Consider the following 27,989-nt stretch of genomic DNA (forward strand, 5'->3'; position numbering starts at 1 on the left):
GGCTGAAGACAAGGCACAGCATCATACTCCTGCATGTCCAGCTATAAATCAAATAGTGAGGGGTGCGTAGTTCTGGATGTAACTGAGCCTGAGGAGACGCCACCATGCTGCTCTCTTTGAAGATGACTTTATGTAACTTCACACCCAGTGATCCATTCAAATGCCCTCCCTTCATTTTACAGATGACATCAGCTGAGGCACAAAAATTTTTGATGCCTACTCAAGGTGACGCCGTGACTCAGTCAGAAAATTTCTGGGCTGCTGTACTTGTTGCCCTGTACCTGAAGAAGGCCAGGCTCTCTCAAGTGCAAAACCAAGTAAGTGTAAAATCGTACGACTGCATTGAACTTTTTTTTCACCTTTGATGAGCAATTCTCTTTCTGAGAGACGCCAAAGAGTTTAGATGGAAGTTAAAAAGCCGTTCAGTTAGCTGACATCATGTACTCACTCACTCGAGGCTCAACAACACGGATGGGACGAACATAGAGCAACTAGGAAAAAAACTCACTTCCAAAATGTAAGCAGTAGTGGAAGTTCCATCTTGGCAGGGGACCAATGTGCCACCGAAAACATCACGTGCTGGAAAAGCTGAACCTGAGCAGCAGCAGCACACGCGAAGAATGGAAACGTGAACAAACGCCCAATCTGAGCTGCCACACTCTGCAGAGACAATTTAGTTTATTTGATGTTTTGAAAATGCTCTTTATCTTTACGTGGTGATTACAGATACCTGCAAACGCTACTTAATTGCTTACTCGGTGAAGTGCCAGAGAGCACGGACGGTGCCAGAGCCAAGCTCTGCGGCGGGCAGGCTGCCGCCGGGGCCGGGACCCCTCGGCGGGGGCCCGGGGCAGCTCCTGCCGCAGCGGACGCGCTGTTCGGGGCGGCGATGGAGAGCGGCGGGAGGAGGGCGGATGCTGCCAGCCCCTCGACTGCCCCCAGCCCCGCTCCGGGGCGGGGGTGGAGGGGGAAGGCGCGGGCTGCGGGCGGGTGCGGCCGGCGGGAGCGCACACAATGGCCGCACCGGGAGCCGCCCGCAGGCCCGCGGCCGGGCAGGGGAGCGAGGAGGGGGCTCCCCCCGCCGGCAGGGCGGGGCGGGGCGCACCTGGCCGTGGCGGCCGGGGGGCAGGGGCGGGCAGGCCGCGGCCAGGGGCGGGGGGGGGGGGCGGCGGGCGGCGGCGGGCAGCTTCTCATTGGCCGGGCAGCGGAGCCCCGCGCGGCAGCGTCGCGCGGTGCCTGCGCGCCGCCCGGGAGCGGCCGCGGCGCTGTCGCCGTCTCACGGGTCGCGGAGCGGCCGGGGCGCCGCGGCGGCGGCGGGTGAGCGGCGAGCGGGCCGGCCAGGGAGGGAGCGGGCCGGTCAGAGAAAGAGGGAGAGAGGGAGGGAGCGAGTGGGCAGGGGGGAGCGGCCCCGCCAGCCCCTACCCTGCGGCGGGGAGGGGATCCCTTGCCTCGCCCGGGGTCAGGTGCGGGGATGCCCGCGGCCTCCCGCCGCAGCCCCGGCAGCACGTTCCGGTTGGCTGGGCAACGGAGCCACGGAGGAATGCGGCTGGGCGGTGGCGCGGCTGCCGCTGTCGGGGAAGGGGAAGGGGCGGGGGGCGCCGCTTTCTTCTCCCGCCGCCCGGGAGGGGGCTGGGGAGGTGCCCTCCGGGCCGCAGGCGCCGCTTCCTTCGGGGGCGGCGAGGGAGGGCGGCCCCGGCGGTGGGAGGGGCGTTCACCTCCGCGCTCCTCCGCAGGGCGCGCAGCCGAGCGCGGGGCGGACCCGGCGGCTCCGGGGCGGCGGTGATGAGGGCGCCGAGCAGGGGCTGAGGCCGGCGGCGGCGGCGAGGCGGCGACCATGACGGTGTTCAGGCAGGAGAACCTGGAGGAGCACTACGAGACGGGCGAGGACCTCGGCAGGTGGGTGCGGGCCGGCGGCGGGGCTGGGCGGCGGGAGCTGCTGCCGCTTGGCATAGCCCCGCGCTGCCCTCCCACCCTCACCCACCCCTGTGGTGGGTGCCTGAAGGCGAGAGAGGGAGTGGGGTGTTAGTAGGGGTCTGGTGGGACTGGGGGCTAGAGGGGCTCCTGATCGGTGCCTTCGCGGCTCGGTGCCCGTCTGGGTGCGGCCCGAGCGGCAGCCGTGAAGCCGCCGTGGTCCATGCGGGTGGCTGGGGAGGTGGTGGGTTGGTGGGACAGAAGTTGTCGTGGCGGTGGCGGGCTCCGTCTGTATTGCATGTCGGTTCGGCTTGAAGAACACGTTTAAAAGGAGCGAGGGAAAGTCTGCGGTTGTGTTCCGCCGATAGTACTGCCATAGCACTGAAGATCACCTCCCAGTTGGAGGTGGAAGTCGGGGCCAGGGGCTGCGTGGCAGAGCGCCGCAGATGAAGCGCTGCCTGCGTGAACCTTGATGCTGGAATGCTGTGTGGTGATCTCCCTCGTCTCCTCCTGCCACGCTGTTTGTCTAAAGAGCTCAAGCTGTTAGTCATGCCTTGTTTTTTTCAGGGGTTTCCGTGTTTTAAAACTGTTAGTTTAACACTGAATTGTGTTAGGTGCAGGTCCTTTCATCTTCCTTCTGTCTTCCTTGAGGGGGAATCCAGTGGCATTTTAGCACACCAGTATGGCAGAATCCTTTTCTAGTGTTCATCTCTGAGATTTCAAAGCTTAGGGTTGGTGTTTAATTACCACAGGGCAGTGTATGTGGGGCAGATGATCCCATGTTTACTTGTGTGTACCTTTCCAGTGAAGGGTCTAGTAATAGCAAATGTTGCAAAAAAGGCATTCGTATAGCCAGGAACTTAGGAATTCAACAGTGTTTCTTATTAAAAAAAAAATAAACAACCAACCAAAGAAAAAGCCCGCACATTATCAGAAGGCTCATTGGACTGTACTTAAAATCAACTTCACCCCATTTATATACAAGCTTGTTGCTGTGACTTGTGCAGGTACAGGATGAATGCATACTTTCATTTTCAGAGTGTTCTGGGTTGGACTTTTCATACACCTAGAATGACAGGCTGTGTTGGACAGCGATACCATATTAACTTATTGAATATCTTGTTAGAAAGACATGTCATCATGCTAAACCGTAAGTTTAGGTTGTGTGGTCTAAATATTTTGTTTGGACACATAAAATTATTTGATTTGATTTCCGTCCTTTTTGGTGAGAACACAAAAAGTGTTCTGAAATTCAGATTTAGGTTTCTGGACTCTGTGTGTGTTTACAGACACTGATATGTAATTTACTTTATAGAAGAAAATAAAGACACAGCTCTAGAAATTACTATCATGTTTTCTTAAGGTTCTTCAGGGAAAAGATCATGTCAGTATGGTAGTTCAGAAAGTGTTAAGACTTATATAACCTCTCTTGTTTTGTTTTTTTTTTTTATTTGTAAAAAGTGTCAACACAATGGTTGGTCCCCAGTACATATTTATGAAATAGAACAAATTGCCCTTAGGCGCAATTGCTTAAGAAATGTTTAAATATATGGGGATTTTTCTAAACAAACATGCTTTGGAAGTCACATGTTAGTTCCAGAACCTAGCAGTGAAGACCAAGCATTTCCTTTTAATAGTACAGGAAAGTGCAAACATTGAATAATATATAGTTAAAACAAAAGAAATTGAGTTTTTCAATTAGCAGAATATTAGATAATGGAGTTCAGTAAAAATTGGTATATTTATGTCATCAGTTAGAAGGTATTACAGTACTGAGGTTGTTCTTACTCCTTGTAATACTATATAAGCTTGACGTGCAGTCTAAACCTATAATATTTTAAGAATTTAAATGGACGTTAAACTCTGCTCTTGTTTTTTCCTTGAAAAAAGTAAAGAAAACTAACCACCTCATCAATTTTTTTCTCCTTTTGTGAGAGAATACCACTACACAGTAAAGCACTGAAATGTCTGACAAGGCTTTTGCTTTAAAACCAGAATGCAGTTATTTAAAAGGGCCAAAGCTTTCACTTCACCATCACTTTGAGAAACCAGGATTAGTCCACTCTGAACGGTTGCCATAAAACCGTAAGAGTAAGCAGATCTCAGGATAGTTATTGTGAGGTTTAGTTCAGTGGTGTTTTCAACTTCTTTTTAAACTTAAATTTCTGAGGTTGCTTGAAATACTTTATTGTAAATCCCATGGCTTTCCATTCCTCCTTTACCCTTTAGGTAGGTTTCTCACAGTTACGTTTGCATATAAATGCAGTTGCAAATTTCAACCCTGAGGCTCAAAACTCAGAAAGCAGTGAGTATTAAAAATGTCTTTGACTTTAAAATTTCTTGTGTTCATTCAGGAACCCGAATCATGATTTAATACTTGACCTGAGCAATGAAGAACAGTTCCATTTTGCAAAATCAACCTATTTTTCCCCTTCTTAGGGAAGAATTCTTCTAATTCCTCTTACTTAGCTGCAGTCATGCAGCAAACAAGGTGAATAAATGAACAGATGAGTTTTTATTGATAGAGGTGTGTTTGAGTGAACAGATCCTGAAGTTCCTAGGCCAGCCTACCTTTCGAGAAAACTCAGTGAAGATGCAAATCCTTGGAAATTTTAATAATCTCCACTGTTTTCCCTTGTAAATTATTCAGCAGTCTTTATTATCTTATGATACTTCTGACAGTAACTAAATTAAAAAATCATTTGGATGAGAAAGTGGTCTAAGAAAGGTGTCTTGAAGAAAATAAATGGGTTGTGTAAATGAAATTTTTGATTGAAACTAATAAAGGAGGTTTAAATATTGCTCAACGTGAACTCTAGAATTGTTGGAAACAAGGAAGTGTGCCTGGGCTGAAAAAAATAATCATGCTTTCAAGTTTTCTGGTACTTCACAGTGCCTTTCCAGAAAAAGTAATAAACAGTCCTCCTCCTTTTACCAAAATGTTTGAGTTTTATTTCATTCTTTCATTTGTTTTGATTTATGCCTGAGGAGAATAAGAAAGAAGGAACTTGGGATTGCGAGTACCGACTGGATGACCCTTATTTGTCTTGCCTGTACATGATTTCTTCCAACACCTTTGGGGCTGTTCAAGTTGGTTTATCTTAAGCTTTTGTAACAAAACAGTCTTTTGAGATCTGTGGATCAAATGTTGTCTTTAGCACGGAACACAGTAAGAAGATTGTACTCTTGATCATTGTGTATGTTGCATTACATATGCATTTTTTTTCCATCCTGCAAATTTGAAGTGATACATTATTACTCGTATTGCTCAAATGCACGTTACCTGTAGATGCGTTAAGTAATAATCTAACTTCAAGGGGTGAAATTTCAAGGGGTGGTAGACATTATAGTGAAAGAGAACAAGTTTGCTAAAGCTATTTTGTTCATTTTAATTCCGCCTGCAGTTGCAGGTGGTGTGACTGTGCATTTTAAATACCCTGCTGCAGTGCTTTTGCCTCAGTCCACCCAAAAGACAGGAATTCAAGTTCATCAGTATTGAAAACCTACACCACGGTCAGCATGCAAGTAAAGACCTTTAAACCAGATCAACTAATCAAAATATTTTTTTTACCCTCCTGTGACTAGCCTTACTTGGGAGTTGCTAGAGTACTGTGAGAAATGCAATATTGCTTAAATAATTACAGGGAATGATACCCCAACAAAGCTATGATACACACTGTCTCTTATTTATGTGAATTGAAGGGATTTTGTTCCTGGTCTTACAAAACTGCTCCCTTCTCCTTCACCCCCTACCCCTTGTTTGTGGTGGTTTTTTTTTTCCTTTGAACCTTCATCCACTTCCTGAAAGAGATGCAGATTGTTGAAATAAAGTTTTGGAATTGAAGAATGGTATTTGCATTGCACTGTGGTTTGCAATTTTTAGATTCCTGTGGATTCAAAAAGTAGGAAGAGGTATCTGACAATTTTAAACTTCAAGCTTGTTTGAACCTGTTGGACTTACTAGGGAAAGACTTGCAACTTGTTGAATAAAAGCTATGATGTGTCTCAGCAGTGTTGGAAACCAGTCTGTTTCTGCTTGGTAGCTCGCTAAGCAGAGATGCTAATAGTAAAAACCAGTAAGCTAACTCTGCTGCCTAAGGAATCTAAGCACTTTATCAGTTGTGAGAGAAAAATGCATAGGATACCAGCATCTTCAGCATGTTAAGAGAGGACAGGGACTTGTGCAGATATGTATTTACAATCTGGAAAATGTTTTATCTTTGACTGTTGAGTGAAAAGAGTTTTGGTTTGTTTTTTTTTTTTTTTTTTCCCTGGATGCTGGAAACTGATTCCAGTAGTAAGCAGCAAGTATGTAGGCAGGATATACATATATATATAGGCCTGCATGTATGCATTTATTTTTAGTCATTCACATATTAGTTTGCAGAAACACTGCTTTTTAGAACTGTGAAGGATGTCTGTCATCTGTCCAGACACCATAACTGTAACTACATTGCACTCCTGTGTTGAGAGGAAAGCAAAAACGCCAAACAAAAAATACTTGGATGGCGACTAGAATCTGAACCTTTGTGGCACTTCTCAGACTTGACAACCTAAACTAGTCGTGCTAACTGGCCGATGTACTAAAATCGTATATTGTCAATCTCCGTTATGAAATGTACAGCAAGTGCAGTTCCTCTGAGGTGATACGTCCCTTCACAACGGCCACATTTAAAACCCATGCCAATGGTCTCTATTAATGTTACAGTGTAACATTTTTTCCTATTAATTATCAGATTAGGGTGTCATATGAGGGGAAGAAGCAGTGTGAAAGATGGTCTGGTAAGGCTAAAAGTGTTGCATGTACGTATAAAATTTTTAACTGTGATACACTGAAATTTCCAGTTTCTGTTTTCTTGGATTTTCTTGCTGTAACCTCATCTCCGTTGCTCCACTAAAAGGCATGTGTTAACCTTCCACTTCATACAGGAGGAAAATGGTTAAGTGCTGAAGATGCAGAAGGTGCAGACCTCTGCAGTATGATTTCCTGTGTTATTCGTACAGGCACAATGATAAATGCTGCAAGTGTGGGATTCACTGCTTCTATAACTACATGGATGCAATTTCCAGTAGAGCATGATAGCTAATTACAATAAATTGAGTGGACTAGATGAGTTTTTCAGGGACAAGGACCTGGGAAGGAACACTTAAAATGCTGGCCACAAAGCCATGGTTTGAGCAGGAAGCCTGGTTAGTTGGTTGGTGTCTTTGTGTGCTCTTTTTTTAAGAGTTGAAAATTGTGAAATTCAGATTACAGCAAAGAACCCTTTCTGTACTGTTTGTGAACTGTGTAAATGTTGTATCACTCTTGTCAGCTCTCAGAGGAGAAGTTGGTTATGTCATGCTTGTCTGCAAGTCCTGGCCCTGCTGGTGGCATGGGTACTGAAAAAGAAAGTCTCTTAACGGGAAAGCGTGGTAGGAGGAATTATTCTTCTGTGTCTCAAGTCACTTTACCTCCCAGCCATGGCTCAAAATGCCTCATTTTCACAAACACATAATAACCTGCAAGCTGCTGGTCATGCAGGCTCCATGAGGCTGTCACCATACAGCGCTACTGGTGATGCTGCCTTATAAAATGTGCTGAGAGGATTGCTGCATCAAGAGCACAAGAGGTGCAGATGCTTTTTTGGGTGTAACTGCTTGGTCCTACTTAGTTTATCTTTCACTTGGGGAGAATAATGCATGCTTTGTAGGTCTTTTAAAACTAAGTGTAATTAAAACTAGAGCTTACTGATTATCCTGTGTCTTTAGCTGAAATGCGCAGATCTTTGTAAATCTAAACTTATCAGGAAGCAGATAAAAATGCTCGTCTTTGGTTTCTCTTCTAGCCAGGCTCAGTGAGCACAATCAGTACTAGAGATGGTATCTTAGGGGTGTGCTGAAACTTTCATTATGTCTTTACAGGCTTTGCTTTTTTTTCCCTTCTGTGTTTGTGGGTGTGTTTTCCTGTTTCTTTTTTTTTTCCTCCCCATTATCTTCCTTTACAGATGTTCGAGTATGTCACTTCCTCTGCTGGAGCAGAGAAATTGGCCCCTTTAGCATAGGAAAAGGGAGGCTGAGGCTGTGTTTTCATAAGAGCTGTGTGCCAAGCTCAGTCCACACTGTCAGCGGCCGAAAAGAGCAGTATCATTTTCCTCTGCTGTGTGTTTGTGTGTGTGGGTTTGTTTTTTTTGTTTTTTTTTTTTTTTGGATGCAGGGGTGCTATCAAAGGGGGAAAACCCCACCTTATATTTAATTTATGGCTGCAGTGCACACTGAGATCAGCTGAAAGCACTATGAAGTCTCAGTCTGGATGGTGTTGTGATTGCCTCCATAAATCTACCTCAAGTTAATTGTGTAGGAGGGACAGAGGTAGAGAGTCACATTACTGCGAAAGCAGAAGAGCATAAACCAACAACAAGGAAATTAGGAGAATAACGGATGGTGTAGTGGTTCTGGAGTAACCTTGATGAATGGTTGTTGCAATTGGTCACAGGTATTCAAAGGTGTATCAGTTTTTGGAGGAAAATGCATGTTTCCTGTGAGACCTATGGCTGGGCTTAATGGCCAGGTGTCCTTCTGTATTTAACTGGGCTGATTGGTGAGCCTGTGCAACTTGCTCGTACAGTTTTATATTCCAAAGAAAATATGCCAGTTGAAAAAGTAGCTTAGTAGTTTCTGTTTCCTGGATGGTAGTGTCTTGCATAGGAGCTCTGCCTCAAGTAAGACTGTTGTTTCTCAAGCTGTATTTTGACCCCATTGTAGGAAGATAGGTGACGCAAAGGAGAATTATCCAACAAACCTGAAAAGCATTCATCGATTTACTGTGCATTATGGTAGATCCTACTTAGCCATCACTAGTTCATGGCTGAGCTAGGCGGAAGCTGAGAGAAGTGTGGACAAAGCCTGCTCTGTGGAGAGTGAACTTTGGGACTTGGTCTTTGAAATGAAGCCAATGTGAACAGGGAACCTAAGTTATATCAAGATAGAGCTTGCAAAATTAAAAGAAAGGATTGTATGATACTGTCCTGGTGAAGGAGGAAGCTGGTAAGGATACAGACATTGTAGATATCTTAGATCAGTTTTAACTCTCACTTTGAAAGTTTCCAGACATATTGTAGTCCTTGAGGATGTTTGCCGATGACAACAAGCTGTGTGGTGCAGTTGACGCACTTGGAGAGAAGGGATACCATCCAGAAGGACCTTGGCAGAGTGGAGAGGTGGACCTGTGTGAAGCTCTTGAAATTCAACAAGGCCAAGTGCAAGGTCCTGCATGTGGATCTGGGCAATCCGAGGCACAAATACAGGCTGGGTGGAGAGTGGATTGCAAGCAGCCCTGAGAAGGACTTCGAGGTACTGGTGGGTGAGAAGCTCAACATGAGCTGGCAACGTGCACTTCAAGCCCAGAAAGCCGGCTGCATCCTGGGCCGCATCAAAATGAGCGTGACCAGCAGGTTGAGGGAGGTGATTCTGCCCCTCTACTCTGCCCTGGTGAGACCCCACCTGGAGTACTGTGTACAGTTCTGGAGCCCCCAACCTAAGAAGGATGTGGACCTGTTGGAGCAAGTCCAGAGGAGGGCTGGGAAGATAATCACAGGGCTGGAGCAGCTCTCCCATGAGGACAGGCTGAGAGAGTTGGGGCTGTTCAGCCTGGAGAAGAGAAGGCTCCAGGGAGACCTTATAGCCATCTTCCAGTACCTAAAGGGGGCCTACAAAAAAATAAGGGATGGACTTTTGACAAGGACATGTAGTGGCAGGACAAGGGGTAACGGCTTTAAACTGAAAGAGGGTAGGTTTGGTTTAGACATAAGGAAGAAAGTCTTTACTATGAGGGTGGTGAGGCACTGGAACAGACTGCGGAGGGTTGTTGAGGATGCCCCATCCCTGGCAGTGTTCAGAGCTAGGTTGGGTGGGGCTTTGAGTGCCCTGGTCAAGTAGAAGGTGTTGGGATTGGAACTAGATGGTCTTTAAGTTCCCTTCCTACTCAAACCATTCTATGATTCTATGTTCTCTTTTTGTACTGAAAGTATTGTATTTTTAATGTGTTGGAGTTTGGTGGGTTTTTGTTGTTGTTGTTGTGGCACACATTGGTCTTGGGGAGAACGTCTTGTAATAGGTGGTTTTCACCCAAATCCAGAATAATTCACGTAGTTTAGGACTACTGTAAGACACCACACTAAGTAATCCATATGATGGTCTACAACCTTATACTCTTGGTTTTGATGTTTTATTTCCTTCCCCTTATTCCATCCTGATTACACAAGCAAATGTGACAGATAATTTCCGCTTCAAGAGGCAATACTGTTGAGGAGGAAGCATCATTGCACGGCTGCCCAGATCATGTGCATGCATTGACCACCAGCAGCAGGAATCTTGCAGTGGGGTACCACTCTTTACTAGAGCGAGTCTTCCTCAGTGTCATCTGTCTGCGAGTGGAAGTCTGTTTGTTAGGAAGCTTGGATGGCCTTGTCTGTATGTTAACATGAAGAAAAGTATCTCTTACTGGATGGTAACAAACATAAGGGGACATATCCAAAGACTGAAAGAGTTCATAGTCAGTGTAAATTATAACTGTGTGTACAACCTGATTGAAAGGTAATAGTTTAATTTAATTTTCTGCTGAACTGTGCAGAGGAGTGACCTTTTGGAAAGAAAAAAAAATTGCTTTGGGTGTGGAAACATTCAAGGCCAGGTTGGATGAGGCTCTGAGCAGCCTGATCTAGTTGAAGATTTCGCTGCTCCTTGCAGGGGAGTTGGACTAGATGAACTTTGAAGGTCCCTTCCAACCCTAACCATTTTATGATTATGCCTGTGCACTTCTTGCTTAAACAGCCTGTAACTGAACTGCTGTACTAGAAATATTTTCTTTCCACTGTATCTTTATCATGTTTCTAAGTTTTCACAAATTACTTGAGGAGCCCTACGTTCTGTCTGGTATGTAAATTGGCTTCTGTGCTTTTGTCCCTCTTGAGGAAACCTCAGTTTTTTCTCAAGTATCTGTCCTTGTAATACTTGAGGTACTGAGTGGGTGTGTTTGTAGAGGTGTTCACTTCTAAGTACCCGCTCATGTCTACTGATAGTAGAGGGTCGTTTCCCCCAGGTCACACAGTCTGTTAAAGCTATGGCAGTTTGAAGTTGTTACTGTTATGTGACAGAGAAAGGATGTTCATTTTCTGGTCTTTGGTGACTTTTAACTGTCTTGTGATTATAGAGAAGCAGACTCTCATCTCTTCTATTCTCTTCTTTCCCTGTTTTCCAAAATTTTTAGTCTCATTGACTCTTGCAGGGTTGTCTGCAGCTTAAGAGGATTGGAGTTCATTGCTGAGATGGTCCTTTGTAATCCTGCATTTCTAAATAAGAATAAGAAAGCCAGAGCTTGAAACTTAGAATTATATGTACTCTGTGTGATGTGTGTTATTTGGTACTGTGCTTACTTTCCTTAGTTATGTAGGTATAACTAAGTGGAGCTAAGTTGTATTTAAATTGATAATATTTTATTCTGTTCTGGCATGGTTTACAACTAAATTATTCTGACAGGTTTAACGGAGATTGAGGTGTGGGGTTTTTTCCCCCTTTGTCCACAGAGGAAAATTATTAGTGGGTATTTTACTTGGGTCTTATGACTTTGCAGCCAAGAACTCAGCACTTTCAGTAGCTTCATTAACAAAACTGGCAGTTTATTATTTCTTAAGAAAAAAACAGTACATGCATCTTGGATGGTAGCAGATCTTAGCTTTCTTTTGATAGCTTTCTTCTTGCTGACTCTGATTGGAACACTTGGCTCCTGTTACCTTTAATGAAGGTGGTGCAGACGTAATCCTGGAGATGGATATTTCACCTTGTCTCCTTCTGCTTTCTTTATCTTTTGGGGTTTTTTTTGTTTGTTTGTTTTTTTGTTTGCTTGTTTTCCACAACCATTGAAAACATTTTGGTATGGGAGTTAGGACTTTTTTGCTATATTATCTGTCTGGCAGTATTTTCTTCTCTTCATGAGCAGGGCCATCTGCACAGAATTGCTGTTGATTCTCTGAGAAAGGAAAGCACATCAGGGAACAACTTAGTTCCTTATGTCTCATCTTTTCTTGTTGCTTTTTATTTTAAAGGGCCTTCTGATACTATTTACTTCACATTTCTACCTAAAAAGAGATGGATAACTTTTCCTACTTTTGTTGCCAGTTGTAACCTTAAATAGAGAACAAACTATTCCAGATGCTATCTTATAAAGCTGGTCCGCTTCGGCTGCCCGTTCTTTTCCTTTGAAAAGAAACCTTTACATTAGTGTCCCTCCTAAGGGTATGTTAGTTCCTGGTCAGTGCTGCCCTACCTGCCTGTTAGATTGCCCAGGTATTTTCTCAGGGTGGCTAAACCAGCCTAATGAGAGGACCAGTGACTGGGATGATCTTGTTCCTCACCTGCTGAGCTGCATTCTCCTGTGCTGGTGCTGGCACCATCCCAAGCACAGCCTGGAAGTGGGAGGGGATTACAGATTGAGCTCCCTGAACTGGGTCACCATGGGCACATCGGGCAATTATCAGTGCCAGCCACCAGTACAGAGTAGGAACGCACGGCCAGAAAAACGGGGAAGCCTCTGGTTGTGACGAATGGTGGTTCTGTCTCCTAACCTGCACTGTAAAGCTCGCACCCCACGTGCTCTGCATCAGTGCTGTGTAGGTGTGGCCAGTTAAGACCGTGTGGAAGAGCTGCTCTGAACTGGGTAGCAAAACCTGACTGTCGGTTAAGCCTGGGTAACAAGATCAGTGACTGCACAGTCTGACTGTTTTCCCACGGCAGCAGCCATAGGGTGCCAGACAAGCCCTCCTTTGCACAGAGGTCAGAGAGGGCAACTTGGAATATTTTTTTTTGATGTTCTGAATTCTTAAGTGCCCAAGCTTGCCTGTGAGAGTGAGCACTTGTGAATAAAGGCTGAAGAGCTGCGGAAGTGGACAATTATTTGTCGTAAATAGGAGCTCATCAAACCATAATGTAACTAAAGGCAGTAACTAAAGCATTTGATACGAGATCTGTGTGCATGACACAAACTGTGCTTTGTTTGTAATGCTCTGTTGTCTTAAAAGGCTGTCTTCAGTCAAGGACAAGCAGTGTTTTCATCACTGGCTTAAATGTTTTGGCTTAAATTATGTGTTTATAGATTGTATTGCTTGGTGAGTTTCATACGGATTTAGCTAACATCAAATTAATAATTAAAGGAGAAAACCCAGAACTTTTCCCATGAAAAAAAAATGACTCTGCCAGCTTGTATGAAGTATAAGCTTGAGATTTTATGTTTCTCCTTGTGCTCTGGTGCTGAAAGGCTAGTAAGATACCTGTGGATTTTACAGTGATTCTTCATATCTCATGGGAAGTGAAGAAATGTGGTGAAATCCATTCCACACCTTTAACTCTGTTGTTTCTTGGGAAAGCTGAAGCACAGTTTGAGGCTTTGCAGTCTGTCCTCACTTCTGCTTTCGGTGATTAGATTTTACCATTTTTCTAGCAAGTGTTTGTCGAATTTCATACCCTATCACCATATTAAATGGTTTTTCAAACACAGAGAAAACACAACATTTTCTTACATTAGCACCATTTAATGTATCTAACAGGTGCAACTGTCCTGCGAGTGTCATGCGTCTGTATATTTTTATTTGTGGCCATTCAATGTAGATATCTTCCAGAGTCCAAATCTACCTAGAAATGCTGCCTAGGGGCACATTGTTACTGCTCATTAAGATCATAGGTCATATGCTGTAAAACAGGGACGTTCTGAGAAGGTGAAATAAAGGGAAGCTGCTCATTCTGATGAAAGAGTGGCTGTCATAACAGAAATTGATAAGTATTGTAACTAGACTTTTCCTCCCCAAGCTGAAGGTCAAACCCACACTTCAGGTGTGCTTCAGAATGCGTTGCTACAGAAGAGGAGCAGGAAACTCAAAACATTTTACTTACGAAGTAGCAGCAACAGTCTTCAGCATCACCACAATAAAATGTTTGTTCTGCTCGTATGTTTTAATATTCAGCCCGGACTCCTGGTTTAAGAATTTCTGAGCAAGTGATGACTGAGCACTTATGTGGAGTTCTGAGCTGAATGTACATCACATACATCTTTTAACATTGAGCAGGACTAGCTTATGATTTAATTTTGATTGTTGAGCTGATTTACAAATTACATGAAAAGTCCAAATGAAGGGGAAGATGAAATATCAAAGAACAATAGAACACTAACACTCAAACTCTGGCGTTAAGTAGTGTTACGGAATATTATGTTATTATTTATATGAGTATGTGCTTAGGCATTGATCCTTTAAGTACCTGTATGTGCAAGCTCCTTTTTAATACTATAAATGGGAGTAAGCGTAGCACTTTCCTTGAAAGTCTGTGTATTTCTCTGCATTATCTCACCTTCTTTCTGGCTTTTTCCTTTCCATCATAGATGTGGTTATTACTTGAACTGTTTACAAGTGTGAGTACTCTGCTTTTCACACATAAGATGATTTCTGAAAAGGCTTTAGCAGATGTACATGTATTCAGACCAAATAGCTTTCAGAAAGCTCCAGCCCAAGCATCATTAATAGGAAATGGCTGACATCCAGCTGCCTTGGAAGTTTTACAGCCATACATATTCTCCCAGCTTGTATGTTAAATACCACTACATCTCAGCATGAACTTCACATCGGTATTTTAAACCACCATGTCTATGAGTAAACTTCTGTCTGAAGCGTTTTCTCGAGTCCTTGCTTGGGTAAATAAGATAATACATGATTCTTCACATTCTGTAGTTTGATAGTCTCTTAAGTATAGGTGCTTGTGTTAAAGAACTTGAGGCATGACACCTTCTCACATTTTCACTTCTTAATGTTTTTACCATCTCCATGTTTTACAAGAATGATCCATGTGTGTTTAGACTGAGTGCACTTTCATACTGGTTGTGTACACCTGGTATTTGTCATGTGAGATAACTGACACCACATTCAGTGATTTTTTTTTTTTTCCACTTCATATTGAGAAAGGAAGAGCTCCAAAGCCTAGAACAGGTCAGTACTTTTCCCTTTTTGTTACAATGTTATCAATGCTTGTGTCAAGGATCAGTGACTTAGAAGCCTTCATTGAAAGAGAACCTCAGAATACTGAGATTCGGTCAGTCTGATGCTACGCGTATGTTTTGTGAACTGTAGGGTACAAATGAGAGAGGCAGTGAGCATGTGAAAGTGGGGTTTAGCATGCTATCATCGGTATACTAGGAAGCTAGGAGCTCTTGAGCTTTGTGGTATGGCTCAGTCATGTATTAAAAATAATAATTAAAGGGATTGAACATACCATGAGAAGACTGTTCAAAAAATAATGTTGTAATTGGTATATCTGCCTAGGCAATAACTGCATCAGAGACCAGAAAAAAAAAACGTGTCTGACCATTGCTCAGCCTCTTGTATAAAGTTTCAGTGACGTTGATAACTTGCATTTCTTCTCTCGTCTACTGGCACAGTGACAAGCACGCATGTCTGGTGTTACTCAGACTGTACAAGTGAATGTTGGATAGATAATACGAAACTGAAGACAGAGCTGAATTGTTTATATACATACAGGAAGCAGTGAAGATTTTGTCTGTGCCTGTCTGGTGTTTACTTCTCAGCCACCTATTCTAACCATTTGAAGCACTATAAAAGCAGGAAAGATAATTTAGTCTTTGTTTGGCTACTTTCAGACTTAAATAATTCAGTGAACTTCTTACACCAATCTGTAAAGTTGTTAGTATGTCTTTGGTTTGTGTCTGCAGTAATTTCCAGGAGGACAGAATCATCAAACCTTCAGTAATGCTTCCAGCTTTTTCAGTGTGCCTTCTCTTCTGAACATCTGCTGCCAACGTAGACCCAGAGTTCTTTATTCGTTCACATTTGCATTCCAAAACCCAAATGTGAATAGGAAAAAAAATCTGACATCAGAATTCCTGCTTGTACAATAGAATCTGTTTTTTTTAAAAAAAAAAAAACCCAAGAATTACAGAACTATATAAAAGCATGTAATATCTCTTTGTTCAAATTAACAGTGACAAAAATCTACTTATTTACCTGACTGTTAAGCAGCACCAATCCATTGACAAAAGTGTAATTTAGAATCAGCAAGATGGTACTGGTAAGCACATTGGTGTAAAGGAGTTCCTTTTTGTTTCTGTGTACAGCTTGTAACTTGGAACAACACTTTTTCTATTTGTACACAGAAGCCGGTATTTCAGTACCAAGAATGTTCCTTTCATACACTATAAAGTTCTAGTAACAGTGCAACATCTCTTTCTGGCAAGGGCTTTGTACATGCTGGAGAGTTAAAATAAATCTTCCTACTTCTTTTCTGCTTCATCTCCTCCCCTCCATGCTTTCATTCCTTGACCTTCAGCTGCGCTAAACTAATTTTCAAGAGCAGTTTGACCTAATTGCTTAGCAGAGTATGATCATGGAGAAATCCCCTATATTGTGTGCTAACCCTGTGGTCATAACTTCCTTAAAGTCATGTGCTGCTTTCAAAGAAGACGACCACATTGATGGGAGGGAGGGCTGTGTGCTAACGCTGTCTGTGGAGGATCTAGCAGCTGCAAGATCTCTCCTTTCTTTTTCTTTCATTGTCTGAAATACTATTGTCAGTGCCACCTTTTCTTCTTGAAAACCGCTATCCTTCATGCTGCATGGCACTTAAGAAAGAAACTCTTGAATCTGTGCCTGATTGATTTGTGAATGTATGCTTTCTTTTTCCATCCAAATGAAAAATACTTGGGCATATGCTGCTGCATGTTGTTCCTTAGAAGGCTTACATGCAGGTGTAGCGTGAATTTGAAATGCTTTGATGATTTGGAAACATAAATAATAGGAGACTGGAACATGCAGGAAATGCAATGATAGCTGTTAGCCTCCTTGTTCTGAAAACCTTGGAAGCAGAGCATAAGCAAACGTGGTGGGAAGAGAGGGAGTGAGACTGGCTCTCTTCTATGTACTCAGACCCAAGGAGCCTGTAGTGCCTTCTTTACTTGCCCCTCACTGCAAATCTTCAGCCTTATTTTCAGTATTGGTGGATCTTTCTGTGTAGCTCACAGGGCCACCTCTCAAAGACCTGAAGCTGTAGGCAGCTGCAGAGCAAATCCTCCATCTGTTGAAACCTGTGTTTCCTGCCATCATTTGTTACAGCAATGAAGGCAGGGCTATACTGTGAAAACTCTCTTAACACACTCCCGGTTTAAGCAAGCGCATAATGTAAACATAAATGAGAGTCAAGTGAAGAAGTGTTTTCTCTGCCTCCTTTGTGAGGCAGATGGAATTATTTCTCAGTTTGTTGTGTATGTCTATCTGTACTAAAACAAGTACCAAATTAAGTGGGGGTGCAGGAGTTTTTCTATCCTTTCCTGCCCAGTGACAGGAAAACCTGCTTGCTAATAAGAAAGACCTTCAGCGTCAAGTGTGACGTTTTTAAGGATTATTGAAGTTAATAGTCTGCTATGTATGGTGCAAGGAAAAACATCAGTGTTTCCTAGCTACTATTGGATGCATTAGCTAAAGAAATTAATTGTGAGCTATTCATTTTTACCTTTTTCTTGAGAACTGATTGTGCCTCTGTAGGCAACTTCTGTATCATTGTGCAACTTGTGCTGAATTCAAAGCCTGTCTGTTCTAGCACTTAGTAGTATCCTTCATGTTGTCATCAAGCCCCTATTTTCTGAGGGGAGAAAGAAAGCTGAAATGAGAGCGCTCTTCTCCCTATCACTTTCCATTGAAAATTAGAATGCAAACTACATAGGGTTTTGTTTTTTTGTTTGTGTATTCTGGTATTAGTTATCTCATTTTTCTGTCTTTTTTTTGTAACTTCTTTAAAAAAAAAAAGTTACGAGAAAAAACTATGACTGCCCTTTCAAATGTCACGTGTGTACTGTATGCCATGTGTTGTCAAGAATGTCTTTTCGAGTTAATATTCTGTTGATCTGTAATCTATACTGTAAAGGTCTATGACCCAATGTACTTGACCATACAACCTTAAGTCCTCCTGTAGTAGGTCTTTTGGAGGTAATGAGAGGTAAAGGGAAGTGAGAATATATTTGTGAGGGAGCTTACTCGCTTTTTCTTAAAAACAGGGGTGGAGGGGAAGAGGAAAAAGACTTTGTGTGCCTATTTATGGGGACATACAGGATGTATGGTATTTGGTTTCTGTGCTTGTTTTTCCTCCCATTTTTACACCACACATAGATTGTATTGTAATTGACGTGTTTTGAGACATCTTGTGTTTAATCATCTGCAGTTTAATAATAAAGTTCTGTTCCCCAATTCTTTTGCTGATTTTGAGGGATTATGAACTTTTAAAAGCCTTTTAAGCTGTCTTGTTTGCATGCAGCTTTCTTATATCTACTAAGTAAAATTATCTTTAATAATGTTTGTGTACTAGTGTTTTTTCATACATTCTCAAGAATGACAAACTCTGCTGATGCAGAGAAAAAGAAGTATCTTTACAGAAACAGTTTATCAGCTACAGTTAGAGCTGAAACACTGGAAAAAGCAAGATAACATAATGTGATGCTTCTTGAACTGAGAGTTGAATCCATCCTTTAGAGACAGGGATGAGATTTACGGATATGGTTAATATCACCCTGTTGGTGGTTGTGAAATGTGCATGCTTTTGTTTGGGTGGCAGGTACCTGCATGGAGGTAGCAGATAACGGACATTCATCAGATGCACCACGTAGCCTTAAGCTGGTGTGAGAGCCAGGTTTACTTTGGTTTTACAGTAGGTATATGTAGCGGCTGGGTCCTTGTGCGATGTGGAACAGAGTGCTTACTCTAACAAAAGTGAATCAGAGACGCAAGTGTTGCGTGCTGCCTGGAGCGCTGCTGCTCACCTTATCTTTTCAGTAGCTTTGCCATGTTTCAAGGTTGCACAGAGAAAGGCTGGTTAATCTTTGTAAAGCTCAGACCAGGTTAAGTACATTTGACGGCTTGTTTGTATGTATAGCTTTTTTTAGATCAACTGTTTTCTACCCTTTCTTCTCCATTCTCTTTCTTCCTCATTGTGGCAAGGTTCAGTTGTTTCTATCTGCCATCAGAAACAACTCATCACTGCATTCTGGTCTGTCTTGTGTGTTGTCTTTGTTTATATTTGCTTTTTGTCCTTAGCACTTTTCCAGCTATTCAGTCTCAACATGACATTCACTTCCTGCTGCCTTTTTCCTTTACTTTTATCTCCAAGTGTCGAAATGCACCATGCTGTCCTTAATCATGTAATAAACACTCAGAAGCTGTGATTTTTAAGGATGTCCATAGTCATGAAAGGATGACGACGTCTTCAGTTTTAGTCTGAAAGCATCCCCTCCCTTTGTGCTCTTAGCTTGTCTTTGTCCAGCATCCTGACTATATCATCTGCCTCAGAAAGTCATCCTATGTCTTAACAAGCTTACCTTGATACATGGTGAATTATCATCAATTGATTTTTGAGGGGTTTTTTTTTTTTGATGCCGTCGTAGCTGTTTTAACTGAAAGTTACTGGAATACTGTTACTTCATCTTAAAAAGCAGTCATAAAAGAATAGTGAAGCTGAGATCATTAGTATCAGAAGACATTTTACAATGAATTATTGCATTAATCTTAAGTATTAATGATTAACAGTGTTTATTATCTTGCTTATACTTATGTAACTGTGATGGAAAGTTTAATTTCTCTGTAGCCATTTAGAACTTATATTCTGAAGATCGTAAGGTAACTTTTTACACAGGAGAGGAAGATGTTGAGAAAAGAATTGGTGTAAATGTCTTAAGATTTTTTTACCTTCAAGTGCTTTTAAGAGGCCTCTAAAGGTCAGTTTACTGTCTCTACCTTGCCATTTGCAGTAGCTGCATTGCTTTTAAACTCTTTTAGGTGTTTAGGATGTGCAGTGTTCTGTGTTTTAGGTGTTTCAGAGGTGGGGCAGTAACATCACTTTTTTATCTGCTTGTAATGAAGCAAGAGTTGAATTAATCACTTTTTTTCCTTTGAATACACCAAAGTTAGTCCAGCATACAGCTTCAGTATTGTCCATAGAAACATTGCTGTTGGAATTTCCAAGCGTTGAAGCTTCACACCAATACTTTCTGGGAAGAGAAGACTACATAGTAAAGGAGTATATTTATTATATTACACATTTCTACTGGATTTTAGGTAACAGGGACAACTATGGGTTTTGACTATTCTGCTTACTTGAAGTGGCCTCCACAACCATTGCATTGTGACATTTTTGTTTGTTTTCTGTGGAATTTGGGTGTAGTTTGCCAGCAGTGAAAGCTGCTGAAAGTGTTTGACGTTAACTTTGCACTTTTTAACATAGGTGATTTGGTGCTGCAGAGTGAGTATAATGAAATGGAATCTTTTCAACTCTGACCTCTCAACTTCTTAATTCAGGGAGGAAATAATCTACAGGGAAAACTTTCTGGCCTGTTTTGGTCTTTTTGTCTGTATTTACTCAAAATAGTGAGCTTATATTTCGTTTTAGGTAATCCACCTCTGTAACTGCCCTATATAAAAGTAAAATTTGATGTTTCCAGAACAAAATGCCTAATGTAGTGAACTTCTTGTAATTTATTTCAGTTTTGTTTCTTAACCTGACAGTAATTAATTTTCTGCCATATGCTGAAGAATTTACACCATGCTATCAATCCAGCCCAACAAGTGTATGTAAAGTATATGATGTTAATGTGAAAATTAGTTAAACTGAATTATGGAAAAATACTGGTTTGGGAAGACTATGAGTGGAGAAAATTGTGAATTGACAATAAACTACATTAGACAAGTTTCCTGTTGTTCTTCTTAAATTTATGCACTCTGCTGTTTTACTTAAGGTGTTTGCTTAGTGTGTGGCCTACGTAGGCTCTAAGTTTGGAGCAGAGCTTTAGAATTCAGAAAAAGCTACTACTTTCATTTTTAGAGTTCCAGTGTTGGCCTTTTTTTGAGCTGCCTTGGTGGTGTTGACTGAAGGTTATTTCTTGGGCTAGTCATGTGGCAGATGGGGAAAAGCTTTTCAGCATTATAGCTTGAAAAATCATGTGGGGCCAGAAAAAGTGTGTCTGTTTTTTGGTTGCAATCTGGCTTCCACATAGTTGTGGGTTTTCTGTAATGTCTTCAGGAGAGGGCACTGTCCCTTGTCCTCACTGTAATTCCAGTACCCCCTATACCTGAGGTCATGAGAAAGTTGTGTTTGTGCTTAGGTAGGACTAGCAGTAGTGTCTACAGCCTACTCAGCAGAGATCACGTTATCTTTCATGTGGATGTCGCTTCAACCCGTTTGTTATCTAGTTTCATCTGATCGTCATGTTCTCATCTCTGATAAACCATGTACTTTCAGCACAGTGCTGAAGTGGTTGCATGCAGGGTTGCTTACAGCTGCATGGTAACTTTTCTTCTTCCCATGCAACCACTACTGCGTTACATCTTCCAAAAGGATATGGATTTTTGAGGAACCTTTGTTGGGAGGAGTTTGTACTACTGTGAGGACAGTTTATATCTGCATCTCTGACAAAGGTTGTGTCTGGCTGCTTGCTGCAATGCCCGTACCTACCCTCTTCACTACCTAGGGGAAGCCTGAACCCACACATCTGTCATGATTTCAGCTTGTTTACTCAAATGTTCTTTGAGACAAAGCATGAGATAAAATTTCTCTGATGCTGAAGAGTTTTTTTTTTTATTTCCGTGCTTTCAGAAAGCTTTTGAAAAGAGCAATAAATAACTTAAGTTGTACCTAGCGAGTGCATTAGAGTGACAGTGAATTTAAGCCTGAAAGGTATTACAAAAAACCTAAGGCTCACTGGTGTATCTGTTGCTGTGGCCAAGATAATGAAAGATAATTCAGAGGCTTTTCTGACTCTTCGGGTGTGATTGTACAGTTTCAGATGGGAAGGTGTTTGGGGATTCCCTGTTCCATTTGATGGATTTCCATGTCAGGCCTACAAGTTGGATTTTGACTGCCAACCCCGCAGTAGTTACTGTGCGCTATGGCAGCGGAGCTCTGCTCTCTTTCTCTGTCGCCACCAACACACTGTCACTTCAGCGATGTTTCTGCCAACTTAACAGTCTTATCGTTACACTTGGAGTAACACCTGTGCAAACTCATTAATTGCTAGAGAAATTTCACTGGTGTCGCTCTAAGAAATAGGAAGGGAGCTGTTTCTGTTTGTTGACCTAGTGTTCTTCCACTGCTGGCAATCTTTTTTTGCTGTTCTGTTTTTGTTTTTCTTTTCTAAAACTAATTTTTCCTTCTGGCACATTTTTGGTGCTCGTTTGACGTGTGACTCTCACTCTGCAGATGCAAACTCAGATGCCACAATGCCTTCTGGACAGGCTATCAAGACCATGAGTGGCTGTCTTTTTTTTTTTTTTTTTTTTTCTTTTTTTTTTTTGTGTGTGTGTGGCTGCTGAGCAGTGTGCGACATATGGTTGCTCATGGCTGATCACAGTGGATGTATCCTTCAGGTTGCCCTAACAAAACAGTCTTTCCTGCGATGACAGACAGTCCATCCAGAATGCTGCTCACACACCAGCACACTTGCCTTTCTGACATGTTGTGTGTTACTATGCCTCCACATGCAAGGCAAGCGAGGGCAGTGGAAGAAACGAAGATATTTTGAGGACACAGGCTTGCTCTCTTTGGGCAAATGGGGTTTGGTTTTTGGTGCCATATCCTTGAACTATACAGTGATGGAGGTGTTCCCCTGTTACAGAAGGTGTGTGCTGCCCTGGTGCCGAGGGCCGTGGTCTCCCCGAGGTGCCTGGTGCCTGCAGAGGGCTGGTGGCTGTATGCTCACCTCTCCAAAGCCAAATGCTTTGTCGTGTTCCTCAATGCATGCAAGGCTCTCTGTGGTTGCCCCAGTGGGAGGGAGTGATTCAGAGGTGCTACCGACCCCATCTGCGCATCATCTCCCTCCTGCCAGAGGGGCCTGCCTCAGGACTCCTCCTTCCATCAGGGCTCCCGATCAGTGCCGAGAAGGGCAACATTTTCTGGCACCCAGCGTTTCAGTACTTGGTGAAAGTGACTGAGCAGCCAGACAGTTTCAGAAACACTGAGGTAGAGGGATAGCAGGACCCTGATTTGAAAGGGAGAGTATTGTACACTGAGCAACTGAGATGCAAAAACAGAAAGTGGCCTTGAGGCAGGTTGCTGAGATGCCATGAACAGGGAGGGAGCCATCCTACCAAACACTGGGCTGTCCCCTGGCTTCACAGAGCTGTGTTTGAGCGTTGACCTCTGAAGAAGCAGCCACTGCTGCCTTCTCTGCCTGGGCGTGAGACCTTTACAGAAGGTGAAACAGGAGAACGCTGCTTGCCAGACTGTGCCTTTGGCAACACAGCTTTTCATACTGAACACAGTAAGTCCTTAAAAGACCTTTTTCCTCATAATGAAAAGGGATCATTAAAATTTATTGTTCTTCATCAAACTATTCTGCAAGGTCAGTTGTAGCAAATGCAATACCATGCTGATCTTTTGCTCTCTTGTAGTTCCTCATTGAAGTTTTTCCCTGTGTAAAGCGCTGAGAGAAACCCCCCATCAGAGCGATTTTTCTTTGTCTGACACTTTAACATGAAAAAGAACAAAATGAAGCATGACACTGGGGGAGAGCACATTATGCTGGCCTCCCTGAGACAGTTTGTATTGAATTGAAAAGCTGGTGGCTGACAGTAGGAAAAGCAGGCTGCTTACTGTTTCACTGGCACAGGGGACGCATCCGGAAAGCTGCGGAGAGGCACATGGTCATCCAACATAATGGGCGTTGTTAGAGATTCAAGCTTCTGTGAAAGAAACAATAGCAGTCCCTGCTAAGAGAAACCTTGCTCCAGGTAATATTTCAAGTTGATGCAACTCAAGTTGATGAATGCTTCTTTATGACAGAAAAAGGAAGGAAATGCCTAAATGGAATTAGTGTTCTTGAAGCCAAAATAAAACATGCCTGTGAACTGGATTTGTAACAAAACATGCAGGAAAAATTTGTTACAGCTTTGCTTGCACTACTGGAGCTTGAGTTATTTTTGTTTGCTTCTTCAGGGAATACACCTTTGTCAAGAAGGCAATAGATGGAAGAAAATTTCAGGAATTAGTGCTGTTTAATATTTGAAGTCCTTATGTGAAAAGTCTGTATCTAGACAAAGATCAAAGTAGGCTGTGGCTTGTGAAGTGAAATACTTCAGGATTGTCTGACATTTATTTCCATGTGCAAAAATATCCAATAACTACCACAAATATATCTTACATAAGACAGACTGTCACTTCTGGGCAGCTTTTTTTTTTTTTTATTAGAATATCATGTAAAACAGAAACATCTGACCAAAACTTTCTAAAGAGAACTTCAATGCAGAATTAAAATAAACCAAAAGCCCATTGTACCCTTATAGTGTGTCAAAAGTAGTCCTCCCTAAGCCTCTGAAATCTATTACATAAAGAGTTAACGCTTTTAGGAAGTGAATTTCTTATGTTATTTTTGAGGAAGTCATGACAACAAAGGGGGTGCAGTAAAATACCTCTTGAAGGGTTGATGGGGAAGTGATGTACAGAACAAGTTTATTGGAAATACTGAAATGCCGCTGGGCAACTGGTTCTGCTTTTTTTTCCAAGCTGCTGCCCATCTTCAGTTGGGATGCAGGGAGGTCCCAGGTAGAGGGAAGATGAGGAACTGAATCTAGAGAGTGCACTGCTGTTGGTAGTGATAGGGAAGGAGCACAAGTCCCCTGCTTCCTCTTTCATAACTCTGGAGCAGAGCATGGCTGAGGGATGGACTCTGATACTGCTCTCTGTAGGGGTGTCCTCTCGTTTGCCAGCTCTAATCTGACAATACCAGCTTTCTGAAAAAATATTATTGTTAAAGGTCTGTTTACAGAGTCATTTGTGAATTGAAAAATCATTGTGTTATTTTGGAGCTGTGCTGAGACACGCTTCATTTCTTAACCAAGTGTCCCCAGGTTATCCCTCTTGTTTTATCTCTGGTGTAGTATTGCGTATCCATAATACATAACGCAAGAGGCTGGAGGAGCTAAGAACAGGTTATATATGAAAGTTTCCAATTCTGCAGTGCAAAAGCTTACAGAAGTGCCCCGTGGTTAAGACCGTAATTTCTGAAATGTTTCCTGTAGTTTATGCACTTCTTTGCTCTCAGCTGTTCTAACAGGGGAAGAAAGGATTTCAGTTGCAGCTTGCAGTGACTGTTATGCTGATATCCACGTGACTGCATTTTTATTCTGATGTCTAGCTCTTACTCTGAGTAGAAAGAGCTGCAGCGCTGAACGTGGAATTGATGCGTGTGAGTCTTTTGTAGACTGGCTGAATTACTGTAGAAAGTGAAACTTTTCTGATGCAATGTTAGTGATTATAAATACACAACTGTTTTGAATGACAAATCTCTTGGCATCCTGTTAGCCAAAACCAAACTTAGAAGGTGGCTTTCTGTTTTGGCACAGAGGCTGAATTTTAAGAAACAACTCTTTTTAGTAACACTGGTATGGACTTGCAACTTTTTTTTCTTTAGTTTTATTTATTCTCCCTGTTGATATTCATTGACCATATTGCTTGTATTAATGAAAGTACATACATTGTTTTCAGCATTCCCTGATATTTCCTTCAATGTAATAGTCTTCATAGCTTTCATAAAGGTAATTGAAGTATGCATGTGGTTTTTAGACTGCTTCAAAATACTGACTATTCAAGTAAGATATCAAGATGTTGTTAGGTCAGAGCTTACAGGAGACAGTTTCTGTGCACAACATCCACTTGCAGAAGTGCAGCTGGAGTAGAGGAAGCATTCCATTCCTACAGAAGATCACCAAGAGACAGCTGCTGCTTTGGACAGATGGCTGCCTGTGCACATGCTGCCTTGCAGCATAGTCCCAGCCCTGCTGTGTAAAAGCAAGTTGCTTTCTCTAACAAGTTTAAGCTTATGAGCTACACAGTGGATTCATATTTCATCCCAAGTACAACTTAGAGTGAAAATAAGGTGCCAGTTGCCACTCAAGGAACTTAGTCCTTAAGTAGGTTGTATTAATATTGGAAGTATCAAAGTCTGCATCCCAGATCATGAGATTCAGGTAGGTTCTGGACATTGCAGAGTGCTGCTGTATCCAGAGCTCCTTTTGTTCAAATGACCTTAAATCTGGATCACTGTGTCTTCCCTAGTCTTTCTTAAAGCGCAGTGATTTTTCTACCTACATTAAGTAGAACACAGGTTTAGTGTGTTTGGAAAAGCATACATTTTTAACAATGAGCTGGTTTATGTAAAGTATAAATCTAGATCATCATGGCATTCTAGAAATCACTTAATCTATTTCTTTGCTTCAAAATAAAATCAACTCAACTGCCTGTAAGTATAGAAAAAATGTTTATGGTATTCTCTCCATAGCAGCACTAACACTGAAAAAAAAAATGAAGCTTTTAATGCTCTTCTCTTAACTAAATCATATTGATGGCTTTTTCATAAAGTAAATGCTTATAGGCAGAAAGTGTATTAAAAACAGTGCAAGGAAAATTAGATATTTTTTGAGAGGAAGTGGATACTATTAAGAATCTGGAACACAAGTGGATGGAATCCCGAAGGATAGTGGTGGTGGTATTGTTTTATTTCAGACAATTAAAGAGCCAATAGATTAATAAAATGATGGTGCAGCTATTTCTCTTATTAATTTGATACAAGCTTTTTTAATTTTCCAGGATCTACTGTTATTTCTCATTTTTAGATTTGGAAGAAGTTGGGCAATCAGTCCTCCAAAGACCTGTAGTTTTCCCCTCTTCTAAAATTCCATCTGGAAGTCTTAACTGGAAGCCTCATTCTTGTTCCACAAGGAGCACTCATGTGAATAAAATGCATCCTTAACCTGAGCCCATGTAATTATTCAGTGGTTGTGCTCCAAATTTGCCATCTCTCTAGTGCTGCACAACAGCACTTTCAAATCCTACCAAAGGAAGAGAACACTGTGTTTTTCATGAAATGAGCGAAGTGGTTGGTTTTGGCATCAGTGGCTTTCATCCGTTACTTTCACAAGTACACTGTGATTGTTGTTGTAGCACAAATTCCTAAAAAGAAATATTTTCCATGTTAAACAAAGCCAATACCAAAGGAACAAAGAGCAGCAATCTTCAATTCAGCGTGTTTCAACATTTTTATGTTTCAACATAAGAATGCATAGATTGAGTTGGTAGGTCACAGGCTCTGTTTTCCCTGGAAGGAAGAGGATTCGAGAGTTACAGAAATTACAGATGTTTATGTAAAAATGTTTTTTATTTAAAAAAAAAAAAAAAAGCTTGTCACTGTTTCCTCACCTCCCCGCCCTGCTCCTCCCAGCTATTGGATCTGTACTGTGCACTCAGATTGGAGAATATACAAACGCCCCAGCCCTTTCTGTCTTTGGAGTAAATTTTTGAAAGTTATTTAGATGCTGTAAGTTCAAGCTTATATGCAGTAAGCTGAAAAAAACTTAATTTCCTGTGGCTTTGGGTAATTGTTCCATTTAGTTCAGTTATGGTGAGACTATTGATACCAATACTTAGAATATTTGGGAGTGGGAGAGAAAGGAGTTAAAAAAACTAAAGCAAACCGGTAGAAATTACGTTTACATCTTTGGAAGAATAGTGAATTAGAACTAGAAAAAAGATGTGAAACTTCATACATAGCGGAATTCCTGGAAGGGAAACATTTTGGCAAATATAGGAGCTTCAGATGGTTTGTACTTTAAATGGAGCAGCACTTAAAAATGGACTGGCCTGGGCCCAAAAGCAGATGACTAGAGTAAATGCCCAAGAATTTCATACTGGAATACCATTGGCTAAGGAACTGAAATTTTTTTTTGTGCATGTGAGATGAGGAGGAGGGAAAGATATGGGTGAGTGGGGAAGGAAGGCAGATACTTTCTATATTGATGCTAGTTATGCAGCAAGATTTGTAGATTAATCATTTTGCCAGTGCTGCAGATTGATGCGTAACCACATGATGTGCCATCTGCCACTTAGCTGTTCAGTTAAATTTAGACTTTGTGCATATATGTTTTTATTTTTTATTTATTCATTAAAATGCTTGTTATAAGTGTTATTTAGCTATCTAGATAAATGAGAAGAAATAACTTTGAAAGTAATAGATTTGT

The 27,989-nt window shown here is 42.0% G+C and overlaps 1 protein-coding gene across 1 annotated transcript in view; it reads left to right on the plus strand.

The window, feature by feature from the left end:
• Nucleotides 1–1,261: 1,261 nt before the first annotated feature.
• Nucleotides 1,262–27,989, plus strand: part of DAPK1 (death associated protein kinase 1) — a 93,725-nt gene continuing 66,997 nt past the window's right edge. Inside the window, exons 1-2 of the mRNA XM_086769806.1 lie at nucleotides 1,262–1,317; nucleotides 1,734–1,896. Coding sequence (XP_086625932.1) covers nucleotides 1,835–1,896 — 62 coding nt within the window. The 5' untranslated portion in view covers nucleotides 1,262–1,317; nucleotides 1,734–1,834. The remainder of the gene's footprint in view (nucleotides 1,318–1,733; nucleotides 1,897–27,989) is intronic.

Source organism: Chlamydotis macqueenii, chromosome Z (genome assembly GCF_036417535.1).
Source record: "Chlamydotis macqueenii isolate bChlMac1 chromosome Z, bChlMac1.mat, whole genome shotgun sequence".
Lineage (NCBI taxonomy): Eukaryota > Metazoa > Chordata > Aves > Otidiformes > Otididae > Chlamydotis > Chlamydotis macqueenii.